Source organism: Drosophila albomicans, chromosome 2L, assembly GCF_009650485.2.
Source record: "Drosophila albomicans strain 15112-1751.03 chromosome 2L, ASM965048v2, whole genome shotgun sequence".
Taxonomy (NCBI): domain Eukaryota; kingdom Metazoa; phylum Arthropoda; class Insecta; order Diptera; family Drosophilidae; genus Drosophila; species Drosophila albomicans.
In genome coordinates, this window is record NC_047628.2 from 13,608,585 (window position 1) to 13,624,256 (window position 15,672).

A 15,672-nucleotide genomic window follows, 5' to 3' on the forward strand; every position below is an offset into this window, starting at 1 on the left:
CCAAATAATACAGCATACAATGCATTCCAATTAAAACAACAACCGAACGCATCTAGAACTACATTAGAAATTATATCCTATGCATAAAGGAGGGAAGTTTCGGTTAGTTGTGAATTTAATGGTTGCAGCTAATAAATAAATCCCCACATTTCGTACTAAAGGGAGAAACTGTAATCACAGCATTTAATGTGGGAACAAAGCAAGGCTCTCGATATAGGAAAATCCTCACATACACAAACTGACACAAGTCGAAATGATAAACACATTTACACAAACACACACACGCAGAAAACAGAGATTCGCATATGGATATGTCTTATGCCTAGGCCTATTCATAAATAATCATGTTGCTTGTCGAGTCTTGCTCGTGAGTCAGACACAAGTGGCAAGTGGCAGAGACAACAACAGCACGCACATATTGAGCCTGCAACATTTGTAAGCTGCTTACTTAGGTTGCTTTGGAGCCAAACACAAGAGGCTTCTGGTCCAAACACACATACAAACACACACATACACGAACACACACTTAGGCAATGGCAGACCAACAGTTGTAGATGGTACAAGTCAAGACCAAATTATGCTCCAATAACAATTCGCATACATAACACAAGAGTAGTACAAGGATTATTCATTAACTTGAAAGTATGACACAATTCTGGAGATGTTACAATGCAGCTTTAATGCAAATTATATCAATTGGAAATTGTGATCAAATAATCACAATCTATAAGGCAAACAATCGTTGGTTGGCAAGTCAATACATGTCTATTTAGGCACATGTATTTACAAACTGATGCAAAAACTGTGTTGAAAATTTAGTAAAGATCTTGGTAAACTTTAAGTACACCTTGTTTCCCAAGTTAATCATTTAAATATAAAATGTCAACAGAGAGTGAACGTTATATAGACTTTAACGTCCATCCAAATTCAACTTTTTCTACATTATGTTGTCTCACCTTGCATCATCAGCAAAAACTGTTATAAATAGACTTACTAAGCTTTTATCACGCTCGCAGCAACTGAATTATTTCTCACTTTTACTGTCCTTGGCCAAGGAAAGTTGTTGGTAAAGTGCAATAGAACTAGCAGGCTTTCTCTTACATTGCCATCATCAAATGCCTATTGCAGTGGCAACTGAATAGCTAAGTAGCCTCTTGCACAAGTTGACGTTAACATTTCTGGCAAAATCAGACAAAATAGCAAAAGCTCCGAAATGTTGTTGAACAACAAAAAGCCACAAAGCGTTTCCCCCATTTTTGGCCCAAAACGAGGGCCAGACAGAGAGGAAACGGGGGAGACGAGAGTATTGTGGGCAAACAAGCTGCAAAGTATGCCTATTCAACTATTTATGAAAATACTTGTGGTAATTTTTGCACACATAAAAACAAAACAAAAAAAGTTTCGAGCCTAAAATTTTGGCAAACAGCACACACACACACACAACCGACACTCACACATATGCAATTTGAGGCTGGCATACGAAATGTGTGACTGAAAAATTAAACACGAGGCACACAAGCGTGGCATGCAACAATTTTACAATACGGTTAACTGGCAAATCGACAATTGGCAAGCAAAGTTTTGCCCGATTTTTATGGGAAAACTGGCACATGCTAATGGACTATTTTCCACAGTTAAAATTCAGGCTGAAAATCATTTGACCACAAAGTGTTGCAAGGGAAATTTTGGTTGTCCTATTTTAGTTTTGAAGTTTAGTTCATAAAATCTTTCAAGAACTTGCCAAGTCAAGTCTCTCAACACAACTTTCTATAACTAAGGAATAATTATATGAAGCTAATGCATCACTCCAAAAATGTTTGGTGATACATTTCCCTTAAAATATAGTTAACTAATATTAACTAGGTTAAGAAGTTTATTGTAAAAGCATATTTAAATTAAGTATTGAATTACGCACATAATACTCGAATTATGTCTTTTCCTAAAGTTTAATTGTTTTTAATTATTGATTAACAATTATATTAAGCAGCACTCAAAGACCATTTCATCTAATCTGTCTAAGCTTCACAGCACAATTAAAACTTCGTAACTTTTCACTGTAAATTATAATTTCACTACTACAATTTCTAGACAGAGTGTTAATTTAGTTACAAACCAAAGTTTTGTGATCTCTAAAGTGCACCTAGGACTTTGTCTGTCTACATCTCTCTCACCCCGACATGGTTCTTTTATTTACACACCAGCAACACCTGAGCTGGCCAACATGCTAACAAGAAGCAAACAACAACAACAGAAAAAAAAAAGGAGAAATTCAATTTTCATAACAAATTTGCCGGTTGAGCGAGTGGCACAACACCGCAAGAATGACTTAGTTATGTCGGCGAAAGAGAAAGAGATGGAGGATAGTGAGCTTAACCAAAACGAATGACGGCTGTTTGTGTGGATTAGTGTGAGTGAGATAGCAGCTAGTGGAAATTATTTCATAGAGCATATGCCACTTTATTGTTGCCAAGTAATTTAACTGACGCCACACGCACACACACAATGGCAAAAGCCAGAGCAAATACATATGCATGAGATGGATGGAGGGTGTAAGAGGGATAGCGAGACAGAGAGAGAAAGAGAGCGACACAGTCAAACAGTTAGACAGACACTTACATATGTCAGCTGTCATTTCGTTTACCCTAGTGGGCTATGACGGGTTTTTGGTGGAAGGAGCAGAGCTTATGAAAAAGCATATTTTTAACGTGTCTAGTCAAAAAGACACAAGGCGCAAAAGATAGAGAGAGAAAGAGATACAGCACCCGGTTAACGCAAGTGCGAAAGCGATGCAAATAGAGAACGCGAGAGAGAGAGAGAGGGAGCGGGAGCGGGTGTGCACGCAAAGTGGCACTCGCACTCAGCGAAAGTCACTCGTAAAGTGGCATTAAGCACATTTCAAGTGCCAGCCGCCGAGTTTGGGGTTTCTGCAAATGTTTGCCTGGCTTTTTCCACCCTCACCCTCACCCCAACTCACACCCTCACCCACCGTTGGCACCACCTTCTGTCGCGTGCTCACTGTGTGCCAAAAGCCGGCGCCACTAATGAAAAGTTTGTTGAGCCCTTTTAGACGCTCACCACATGTCTGCGTGTCCGTATCCATGTCGTCCCTGTCCCATCCGCCATGCTGTCTGCATTGGTTGGTTCCATGCAGTATCACTGGATGGTTCACCATGGTCTCGCATCGCATAATGCGCCCTGAGTGTTGTCTTTGTGCCAAGCATCTGTTCCCAATGAGTGCACTTCACTCATTTGCAAAGCCTTTCACCCATTTTGCCTCTTCTGTTGACAATCCTCACAAGCGCCTCACAATTAGTTTTTGGGTGTCAATGCTCGCCCTTAACGCAGCCATCAAATGTATCTAAATAATTGCACTAACTGGAAGCCTCTTGCGCTGTCATTACGTCAAAGTTGTCGAGATACTATCAATTTAATATCAGTTTGCAGTGATTGCTGCTTGACATTGATATGTGTTTTAAGTGATTTGAAGTGACGTGTAAAAAGTTCCCTTCTTAGGTCAGCATATTTGTAGGTACAGTGAAAACTCTCTTGGTCAAAACTTTACCAACGAGCAGCATTTGTACGCTTAAAAGAGTTTAAATTCCTCCAGAAACTATATCAATATCCTTATAAAAAGTAAAAGGGATTTCCGGCTAACAAAGTTTTCAGTGTAGTTCTTTTTTCTACTGTAACTATGGAATGGTAATAATAATCTTCTTCTCATGACGAAATCCTTAAGAACACGTAACTCAAACTGCAGCACTTAAAGTTAAGTTGGAATCCTGTTTTGTGTTCCGTTTTTATATTATTTTGTTTGCAACCCTCTTATAACCATAATCATATAGGGACGCCGCAGGAAGCAGCTCTTAAATCTCTCAAATCTAATTTAAACTCATAGCTAACGCCATAAAAAAAATCGCAGCTTCATTTAGCCAACGCATAGAAGAAAAAAAGCAACTTGCAGCATACACTTCAAATAATTGTTATATGAGGAGAGCGAAGGAGCGCAGGGAAAAGCATCAGGGGAAAGTTATCTTGGTTTTTTTCCACGCAGGCCGGAAAAAACATGTAAAAAACTGACGTATGAAAAGTTTTCGCATAACGGAATGCATGTGAAAATGGCGCGGCATCGTACTCGGTTGTTGTACTTGTAGCATGCTACAGAATTCGTTGTCCCTTGGGGGGCTGCCATGGCTGCCATTACACACACACACACACAATCTGACCCTCCTAACAGAAACGACGCAAATTGACCTGCAGCACTGACGATACGCATCTCCCCGGCGTTAATTTTTGTGTCATGTTTTTACTGAGCACGAAAAATGAAAACAACAACAAAGCTTTCGGCTGCACGCTGAGTTTTTCCAGGATGTGAAAAACAACAACGTTACTACGCTCAATCCTTTGACTGCCTGTTAGACTGACTGTGTGTGTGTATGTGTTTGTGTGTGTTGAGGGAGATTATGCCACACAGGCCATTAATATTTGAGCTACATCTGAGCGTTCGGATGCTCATTATTACTATAGCGCTCGTTGCCAGAGCGCAAAACAGAAATTGAAAGTTGTGCGAATCGTTATAATACCTATACATCAGCTCATTCAAAATGGGGTATTATAATGTTTTTTTTTTTTTTTATGTGTAAACAGAAAGCATCATAATGCCTTCAGTGCTTTTGTACTGTGTACAGGTTGCATTTCAAACTCTAAAAGCATCAGGGATGTCAAAATTTGTAATCCATACGCATATTACATTTTGTTAACATGTTGAATATCACGTTTGCTCCTTCCAGGCTTTTAAAACTCACATCTCTAACGCTTATTTCTAATTGTATCTTCATTATTAATAGACGTAATAGGATATCGTCATGTCGAGTTCTCTCACCTAAAAATACATTCTTATTTTTAGCTGATGAGATTCAAAAGTCACGTTAGCTGCTACCAAATTTTAAAGCTGTAGCTCATAATCACATTGGCATGCAAAGCATATAATATCCTTGACAAAAATAATAAGCACGTTGCAAAATCGCTTAAAGTCTTGAGCATTTTATTGAAAATTTCAATATCAAGGACAGTATTGACTTTTCATGTACACTTTCAACTACAAATAGTCCTTAAACTAGCATTCTTCTATAGCATAATTATGAATTTATTATTATATAAATTCTATGCGTATCAATTACAATATAGTAAAGAAAGGGCGAAGAGAAAACTAACATAAATATGGCAAAGTTCATGTCCATTGAAGCTTAAGTAAATTGGAGCAAAATTTTAATTTATTTTTCGGGGAACGCCAAACAAAGTTTGCTGCAGCAAAAGTCCTGCAGCAACGTCCTGGGAGTCCTTTCAATAAGTTGTAGCGCGGCCAAAAATTCCAATAAATTGAAAAGCAATATGAATTAACTTTTTGGCTCGCTACTTTCACGACCTTCTCCACTTCCATTTCCTCTTCCTCACCATCGTCGTCGTCGCTGCATCATTGTCCTGGTTTTAATAATTTATGCCCCACCGAGGGGACACTTAAAGTGCAACGCAACTGCAACGCCAAGGACCTCGCAACGCCAAGGCACCCAAAAAACTTTTATTGTAACTTTTACTTTAACAACCCGCACCCAGAGACGACCCCATCAAATTGAACAAATGAAGTGCAAGGCAACTGGAGAGTTGAGGAGAGAAACGTGCAAGACTGCGTACTGTGTGGAACGTGGAAAACTTTAAACTGTTAACTGGCAAACGGGCAACAGCCTTGGGGCCTACGGACCCGCGCCACAAAGGCAACAACCTAATGGAAGTTGGTCATATGTTTGAGAAAACACTAAATAAAACAAAATAAAAGAAAATGCACTCCACACTCCAGTTACGCATCTTCTTCTTGAGCACACTTCCATTATGCAAATGCCGCAAAGTCTTGCGTCTTGCATTCTATTTAAGGAATATTTAAATTTCCTGTTCACTGAACTGCAAATTTTACTGTTGTTGATATAATGAATTTATGCATAAGCAAAAAAAATATCAATCTATTTAAACAAATTGAAAATAATTGTTTACTTATTCCATTAGTCTAGCAAAAAAAAAAAAAACAAAGAGCATCATAAATTTTAAATCATTGCATAAAAGGAGACTGTGCTGCAGAATTTAAATATAACATATATTTATAGTTCTATGAAATATGCAATGCTGCAGAGCCACAAATTATGTCATATAATCAATGATATAAATAACAAATATCAAATACCGAGTAATAAATAATCTTTAGAACACGAATGTTATGGCATTGATAGCTGTAACTTATCTTCAATTTAAACTGCATTTCATTTCATTAGGTAATCTAATTTGAATTACTTTAAGTTTTCAAACACTTTTTTGCAGTAAAAGGAAGCTGGGTCGCAGAGTTTCAAAACATACATTGTACATCTGTGAACAACAACAGAGCCGTCCGTTAAGACTATCAAATGATAAATAATCTTTAAACCCTAAAAAACATAATATATAAACAAAACCCGAATAATAATAACACTCTTTGAGCTCTCATTTCTCTCAACGTCTTTAATTCTTAATCAGAACTCTTTTTGCATCTAGATTTAATTGCTAATTATCTTCCTACCTCTTCACTTTGCAGTGCGTTTGCCGCTTTGACCGTCAGGGACCGCTTTGTGAGCTGCCAATAGTGATAAGGAATGCCGCATTCTCTGGCGATTCATATGTCTCGCATCGCATCTACAAGGACATACCATCACATGAGGCATTGGATGCCGTGCTGCCGATGCACATTCAGCTAAAGGTGCGCACGCGGGCGACCAACGGATTGATCATGCTGGCCGCAGCGCAGGGCACAAAAGGTGGACACTACATGGCGCTATTTCTGCAGAAGGGTCTAATGCAGTTCCAGTTCTCGTGCGGTCTGCAAACGATGCTGCTGAGCGAACTGGAAACGCCTGTGAATACAGGCCATGAAATTACCATTCGAGCTGAGTAAGTGAAACACCCCGCCGCGGAATGCAATTATGTGGTGCCCAAGAGCAGATGAAAAGTGCGGGGAGAGAAGTTGGGCGACAGAGTTGATGGAGTTTGTATGTGTGTGTGTGTGTGTCGCATTTGAGGAAGTGGAAGTGGAAGCCACGGGGTCGTAGGCAAGGCAACTGTGATAGAAGGGAGGTCGGCACGTTAATTAACTTTTTAAACTGCGCCTGACACGAGTGTCGAGTGTCCAGAGTCGAGTGCAACAGCCACTGGGGACGATGTCGGGGTCAACATGTGGGTCACTGTCATTGAAGGCGAGAAGGAGCGAAAAGGACTGTTGCAGGAGGATGGCCATTAAAGTTGCCTTATGTCGATTTCCATTCCGTTTGGCCGCCACAAATTATAATGCTTCAAGTGTAGAATAAATTGCGATGTTGCCTCCGTTTTTCCAACATTACTCTGAACCACATTCCCTGTCCCTGTCCCTGTACCTATTCATATCCCTGTCTCTGTCCCTTCTCCCATCTCGGCAACGTGCGCGGCATTCGACGATCCTTGGCTTCGCATTCATGCGTAATTAGTTGGCGTAGTTGGTTTTTGGCTGAAATTTAATTTGCCGCATTTGCTGCGTTCGCAGCGGAAGCGGAAGTTCAATGGTTGCTTTCTCAACCACCCACAACTACTCCAGTGAAAAAGCGAAAAAGCGAGATAGAAAAAGCCAAAGAGAGAGCGACAGGGAGAGGCGAAGGGGAATCCTGGCCACAGCAAGAGAGTAATGCGGGCTCGTGCGTAATTAATCGTTTAACTAACAGTTCCTGGAAATTGCAGCACTTTCAAATGAGAAATGTAATGGCGTAAAAGACAATTGCGATAACAAAGGCATACAACTTGAATGTATCCAAGTGGCCGGAAGCCATGCTAAAACCTCTCTTTGACAATTTATGCCACGCTTAGATGGCAAATATGCTATAGAAATATTCTTTTCCTTGTGCGGTTTAAAGGATGCGGAAGTATGCATAAGTGGCAGCATGGCTAAAGCCACTTATCCACTTTTGTCTTTAGATATTTCGATCGTCATTTTGAGTTGTTATTAAAGACGGTTTCAAATTCTATTGAATACTGTCAGTACTGTATAGCACCATCTCTGTTCCTTAATTGTCATCGTATCATTTAACATTTATGATTAAGTCAACAAGCTTCGACTTTATCATTCTCCTATTCCTATTTAAGCAAAGATAATTTAAAGCTTTGCTTTGTAGAGCAATATATATATAATTAATATTCAAGTTGAGACCAATGTTTGTGCATCTGAATCGAATGAATTGCAATTGCATGTATTAAATTAATTGCAACTAATATGAATGGATGTGTGAAAGTGAGTTGGCAATAGTGTTGGTCATTTGATATCTCTTTCTCGTTTTTTTCGTTTTTTTTATGACTATCGAATCGACCACAAATTTACTTTTTAGCACTTGGTCCCCGCTCGGAGGCATGTTCCCAAAACACTGGATTTACGACCAACAAATTTATGTTTGTTGCCTATTTTTATTTGCCTTGCGTGCTTAATGGCCATGCACAAGCGTTTTGGGCCAACAGCGCGGGGGGAGGAGGGTTGGGGGGTGCAACACCTACGCATCCCACTCGCTCGCAGGACTTTCACATTCATTCGCCCAAAGGCGATTTAGGTTCGTCGCTGAGTCGCGACACTGGCATTGAACACACGCACTTACTGAACTAGTTCTTAGCCCAAACACACGCACACACACGCATACACATTCTAACACACACACACACTCGCACAATTATGATTGTCCTGCGGTGAAAGTGCTGGCAACAATTTGAACGGTTTTTGCGTCGCTTTGTTGCCTTCTGGCGAGGATTTGGGGCGACGTCTAATGAGCCTAATGCTCCACACAATTGACATTTTACTTTGGGATTTTGCACAATTCCGTGTAATTAGAAAGCAATAACAATTACCCTCGCAGCGTTGCGCCTCTTGCTCTTAATTATTTGCCATTTCACATTATGCAAATCAAATTAAGTGCAATAATTGCCTCAACTTTGCCGCCATCTTAAAAGCTCATTGCCAAAAAAAAAAAAAGAACCCACGAAACCCCACGAAGAACAAAGTTTTTTCCCTCCGCTGGGAAATTAAATTGTGCGCACCAACAATGCAAATTTAATTTATTGTTTAATCAAGTGTAGCTAATTGAACCATAAAGAACAAAATCTGTAAAGTATCTCAAGGTCTATAAATATCATCGAGTAGTTTACAAATTATGCGATAAATTTCATTGGCATTATGCTTTAGAAGGGTCTTGAACAGGGTCACGTTTAATAAGATTGTAATTGGACTTATAAAAAATGGCGTAGAAGGTAAAAAACACAACATTCAATTATAATAAATCGGAATTATAAAAAGGGAATGGAATGAAAATTATTCTCTTAATTATGCAATTAAACAAAATTGTTTTGCTTCTTTTGGATTTGTTAAAGTTAAAATATGATTTTCCATTTATACAATTTTACCTTAAATTATCGTTTTTTTTCCCCATACAACCGTAACTCTTCATTATCCATTCCGGTGCAAACTATCGTTCGAAATGTATTGAACACACTTTTTGCTGTTGCATTTTCCCTGACGAATATCTCAATATTTGTCGCTTGATAAAAACCTGACAGCCCTGGTTTTTCATACTATGATCTTGCAACACAAAAAGCGTTGTAACAATAAAATTGTTTGTTATTGGTGTCGCAAGTGGCACTCGTATTTCGCACTAAATACCAGCATTCAAATATAATGAATGAGCACAGAGAATGGGTCATGAATTCTCAACTCCAACATCGGTCAGGATACGCAACAAGAACAACAACAACTACAAAATAACTGACGCATAAATAAAATTCGTAACAATTTGAACGCAAAAACGTTGAACAAAAGGCATTCAAATAAAGGCAGGTGACATTTGCCCTATGAAACAATCAGGTAAAAAATTCTCCAAAAATAAAAAATAAATCATCACAATTTGTGCGCCATGTAAAAGGTTCGAAAAAATGTCGAATCGGTTTTTGTGTGTCCGGGACAGGCAAAAACAAATTTGACACTCGATTGACATTACAACCAATTGGTGGTTCAGAATGTGACAGTGGTTCAGGAATACAATTACATTTAGAAAGAGATACAAAATCTAAGTACACATATTTATATTAATATAAAAATCGAGTAGCTATAATACAACTAAATTAAACTGTCAAGTTCAGAGATTTTTGACTGATATAAATATCGAGTTTTCTGTCATTTTGAGCCACTCAGCACCACTGTGACTCGGTGGAGTTAAGGCGCATAAAAGGTCAGTTGAAGGGAAAAAATCTGCCCCAATGCGGGGGTTTATGAGGCATCTTTGTGCGGGCGTCATAAATATTTGCACGCTTCGGCATGTTGAATATAACTTTTTTTTGTGCTTTTATTTTTACTTTTGCTCTTCGGTTTCTTTTTCCATTTTTGTTTTTGTCTGCTCTTGTTGTTTTATATTGAAAGGGAAGAGTAAAAGTTGCCCGCAGTGTGCGGCATATTAAATATTTTATATGTGAACTACACAACCAACAGGACACCCCGAAGCGTGTTCTTGTTGTTGTTGTTGTTGATGCGATTGGGCGGGATGGGAGATGAAACTTTTATCGCTGCTCATCCTCAGAACTCTGTGCTCTGCTTGTGTGCTTTCAGATTGGACTTCAGCCGCAATTACACGCACTGCAATGCCTCGCTGCTCGTCAACGACACGTTGGCCATGTCCGGGGATCAACCAACATGGCTAAAGCTGTTGCCACCGCGCCTGCACACGCCCGAGGTCATATTGAACACTTGGCTGCATTTGGGCGGCGCCCCCCAGGCGCCAATTGGCCTCATTATCGAACTGCCGCCAGCCCAAAGCGGCACTGGTTTCACCGGCTGCCTCCACACTCTCCGCATCAATGGACAAGCGCGCGAAATATTTGGGTAAGTGCTCTTTCATTTCTTCTGCCACTGCCACAGATTGGACAGAGGAGCCCTCGGGCAACTACAAGTAGTTGGATCTGGTCTCTGGACCAGGCCTAATGAACAGCACGCGTAGTTATGACGCAGCTGCTGCTGCTGCTGCTGCCACTGCCACCATCAACGCTTAAATGTTTATGCCACATGCTGCGCCGCGCAACGTTGCGCGTGTGCCTTGGGGCTAAAAACGTGTCGAATGCCCCACAAAGTTGCAGGTTGTGCAGTATACTCAGCCATCAATGGACAGTAAGCCAGTGAGCCGAAAACTGAGAAAACTAAGAACTGAGAACATGGGTCGCGAAAAAGTTGGGAAAAAATTAAGAAGTAAATGTAAGCTGCCAAAGCTGTGCAAATTGGGTAAATGTTTTTGAAGGTAAAACATAAAATAATGCCTCAATCTATAACGAACATAAATCACCCTTAAAAGGGCAATTAAAAGTAATCGACAGCCTTGTGGAAGGTAAAGGTTTTGTTAATCATTAATTGTGAATTTTCAAGGTTTCTAGCAAAACTATTTTAGTAGAGTTTAACGCTGAAACAGCGTTAACATTAAACGTTATTTGTAAAGCCTAATATAATTATAATAGAAAATATACAAATATATATTTTTCAAGAACATACTTTATATTACCTAAGCACCTTTTAATAAATGGCAGTATGCCATAAAAGCCAAAACTCGGAGAAGAAAAACAGCAACTTGTCAAATTGTTAATCAATACACATAATTAGGAATTAATTATGATTAAGTATTGACACCCTTCAAATATATATTAGCCTCTTAAAGCAAACAAGCGGTACATTTTTGATAGCTTTCCTAAGACTTTAAGCAATTTAACCGCATTACGAAGGCATTAACAAACCCCAAATAAAACTATAGCAACGTTGTCTGAATAAACTCTTTGATAAAGAGAAAATATGGCAAAGAAAATGTCAATCTTAGAAGGACATTACGAGTTTAACCAATTTAACAAGTGAAAGCGTTTGAATAGAAGCAAAAAGGAAAAAAAGAAAGTAAGTGCTACTAGGCGACAAGGGGCGGAAACCATTCGTCAGCGCATTAAAGGAAGCTCACAAACACCATCAGAAGTGGGAAATCTAGGCAGATGGAGGCTGACAACGAGTGGAAAGCAAGTGGCGGCAAATGTGTGTGTGGGTGTGTGTATTGGGGAAAATGATAGGACAACAGCTGTGGGCGAAATGTCTCCCCTATATTGACATGCGAATTAGCGAGGTCATGAAATTAGAGATGACACTAACACTAGCCTGATGTTCAACCTAACATTCCTCTCTCTCACTTCTCTCCATTCTGTCCCTTTCTCGTTGCGATAGCGATGCGCTGGATGGCTTTGGCATTACGGAATGCGGCTCATTGGCCTGCCTGTCGAGTCCCTGCCGCAATGGCGCCGCTTGCATTAAGATCGAATCAAATGAGCTGGACGAGAACGGTGACAAGGCCGAGAAATGGAAATGCAAATGCCCCACCGGCTACATGGGCCCCACCTGCGAGATATCCGTTTGCGAGGACAATCCATGTCAATACGGTGGCACCTGTGTGCAATTCCCGGGCAGCGGTTACCTCTGCCTCTGTCCGCTGGGCAAGCACGGACATTACTGCGAACACAGTGAGTTAATCCATCATTGCAATTTGGGCAATTTTGTGACCCGACTGCAATTGCTGCGATTTTTCCCCACTTTGCAGATCTCGAGGTGGCGCTGCCTTCGTTCTCGGGCAGCGTAAATGGACTGTCATCGTTTGTGGCCTACACTGTGCCCGTGCCATTGGAATATTCGCTGGAGTTGAGCTTCAAAATTCTGCCACAGACCATGTCACAAATCTCGTTGCTTGCCTTCCTCGGTCAGTCGGGCTATCATGACGAGAAGAGCGATCATCTCGCCGTCAGCTTCATACAGGGTTACATTATGCTCACATGGAATCTGGGTGCTGGACCGCGTCGCATTTTCACCCAGAAACCCATTGACTTCCGGCTGGATGCACCTCGCGTTCCCTACGAAATCAAAGTCGGTCGCATTGGACGCCAGGCCTGGCTCTCAGTGGATGGAAAGTTCAATATTACGGGTCGCTCGCCGGGCAGCGTCAGTCGCATGGATGTGCTACCCATCCTCTATTTGGGTGGCCATGAGATTGCCAACTTCAACACACTGCCGCATGATCTGCCGCTGCACTCAGGCTTCCAGGGTTGTATCTACGATGTGAATCTCAAGGCCGGACAGGTAACGGTGCCGCTGCAGGAGACTCGTGGCGTCCGTGGCCGCGGTGTGGGACAATGTGGCACAAGGGAGTGCCATCGACATGCCTGCCAGCACGATGGCGCCTGCTTGCAGCATGGTGCAACCTTCACGTGAGTATAGCAAGATGATAATGGAGGTTGTGGTGCAGTCTAGGAAAATGCTTTTAAGATAACCGTAATCTCCAGAGTAGAGAATAAATAAATTTAAATTAGGCTCTAAGCAACGAAAAGAATTCCACTGCTCACATTGAAAAACTCTAAGCTAAAATTATTCATCCCTTTTAATGCAATCTCAATTAAGTTTCCTAGAGAAATGTGGCCAATCTTTAAGAAAGTTTAAAGCAGAAATGCTTTTGTGCTTGGTTAGATTTTCATTTTCTTTTACTACTAGGCTCAATTTCTTCCAAGCTTTTTTTTTACTAATAAAGTTATTAAAGTTAAATTATTATTGTTGTTTAGAATACTATTGTATTATACCAATAAAAAGTAGTAAAATTACAACAAGAAAACTTCTACTGCAATGATTTTGCTAACATTAAAAAATGCTTAGCAAAGAGTATTCAATGCGATCTAAAAATATTTATGATTTTGAAGTAAAAATGTCCCATTAACTGTCCCTCAAATTGAATTACAAACGTTCTTGAACATTATTAGAAACGCAGTTTAGAATTAGACTTTAGTTAAGTTACTTGCAATCTTTTAACTTAACTTTCAATCTAATATTTTCCCATTTACTTTAACAGCTGCATTTGCCAGGAAGGCTGGTATGGTCCTCTGTGTGCACAACCCTCCAATCCCTGTGACTCCTTCAACAACAAATGCTACGAGGAGGCAACCTGTGTGCCCCTCGTCAATGGCTACGAATGCGACTGTCCTGTGGGACGCACCGGCAAGAATTGTGAGGAAGGTAATAATCAATCTCAACGCTAAACTCTAATGAATATATGAATAATACCTTGTCTTTGTAGAAATACGTTCGCTGAGCGATGTCTCACTGACTGGTCGTCGCTCGTATTTGGCCGTGCGTTGGCCATATCTCTATGATGGTGGCGACAAAATGGGTTCCAAGCGCTCCCAAATGGTTAGCTATCGCAACTTTACGAAGAAACTGATGCCACCCAAACCCATCTCGACGCCAAGCACACATTTTGTGATGAAACTGCTCAACGAGGTGGAGAAACAGCGCAGCTTCTCTCCAGTGCCGTTGATGGGCTCCAAGACCTTCGAGGAGCATCATCGCGTGCAATTCTTCTTCATCGAGTTCCAGCTGCGACCGCTCTCTGAGCGTGGACTGTTGCTCTACTTTGGCACACTGAACAACAATCAAGACAAGAAGATTGGCTTTGTGTCACTGTCGCTTCAAGGCGGCGTCGTCGAATTCCGCATCTCGGGTCCCAGCAATCATGTGACTGTAGTGCGCAGCGTACGCATGTTGGCCATTGGTGAATGGCACAAGATCAAGATGGCTCAACGGGGACGCTGGCTCACCTTGTGGGTGGAGGGCAGTGCCTCGTCCGCTTTGGCTCCCTCAGCAGAAGTGCTGGTCGAACCGGATTCATTGCTCTACATTGGCGGCTTGAAGGATGTGTCCAAGCTGCCGCACAATGCCATCTCCGGTTTTCCGATCCCATTCCGAGGCTGTGTGCGTGGCCTGGTTGTGAGCGGCACTCGCATTGTGCTGAATGAAACGAATATTGTGGGTACGTTGAGAGTGAAACTTCTACTACGGAGTATCTTTAATAACCCTTTCTCTTCTCTGAGCAGAGTCTCGCAATATTCGCGATTGCGATGGCACCGCTTGCGGTGGCGACTCATGTGAATCGGGCGGTCATTGCTGGCTAGATGAGAAGTTGCAGCCGCACTGCATCTGTCCGGATTATGCCAAGGGCGATCGTTGTGAATACTCGGAGACCTGTAAGCTGATACCCTGCAAGAACAATGGACGCTGTTTGCGCAGTGGACGCTGCTCATGTCCCAATGGCTGGGGCGGATTCTACTGTGAGATTGGTAAGTACAACGACCTTCGTCTTTTAATTGAAAGTGTGTGTGTGAGTGTTTGGATGAGCTTTTATTTTTAATTGCCCGCTCGTGTTGCGAGTTGTCATTTCCTGTAAGTTGGGAAGGGGGTGGAGGAGTAAAGTGGCAGCAATTCGTCATCGAATTAGTCAAGCGCCAGATGCTTAGTTAGCGAGTTAATATCCGTAACAACAACTACAGTAGCTGCACACTAACTGAACAACAACTACAATAAAAGACATAAATCATTTCACTTGAAAAATCTTCAAAAACGAGTTTCATAAATCTACAAAAACAACCAAGTTGAAAAAAAGTTCAATGTGTCAGCACGCAAAGTAAAAGTTATATTGTTGTTTATACAGAAGCTACCCAAGTAGATCTTAAAACGTCAGATCTCTGATATTATTTTGTACAGAAATT

General features: G+C 41.0%; 2 protein-coding genes across 5 annotated transcripts in view; one reads left to right on the forward strand and one right to left on the reverse strand.

Annotated features, from left to right (window-relative positions):
• The window catches only part of LOC117563869 (MKRN2 opposite strand protein), a 65,173-nt gene that overhangs the window by 46,734 nt on the left and 2,767 nt on the right, over window positions 1-15,672 (reverse strand). The gene's annotated exons all lie outside the window — the stretch shown is intronic.
• Window positions 1-15,672, forward strand: part of LOC117566160 (protein eyes shut) — a 62,865-nt gene that overhangs the window by 43,440 nt on the left and 3,753 nt on the right. For all 4 annotated transcript variants that reach the window (XM_034245660.2, XM_052003308.1, XM_052003307.1 and 1 more), the window contains 7 exons: window positions 6,614-6,966; window positions 10,679-10,951; window positions 12,317-12,609; window positions 12,687-13,347; window positions 13,980-14,143; window positions 14,205-14,936; window positions 15,001-15,243. In XM_034245660.2, coding sequence (XP_034101551.2) covers window positions 6,614-6,966; window positions 10,679-10,951; window positions 12,317-12,609; window positions 12,687-13,347; window positions 13,980-14,143; window positions 14,205-14,936; window positions 15,001-15,243 — 2,719 coding nt within the window. The remainder of the gene's footprint in view (window positions 1-6,613; window positions 6,967-10,678; window positions 10,952-12,316; window positions 12,610-12,686; window positions 13,348-13,979; window positions 14,144-14,204; window positions 14,937-15,000; window positions 15,244-15,672) is intronic.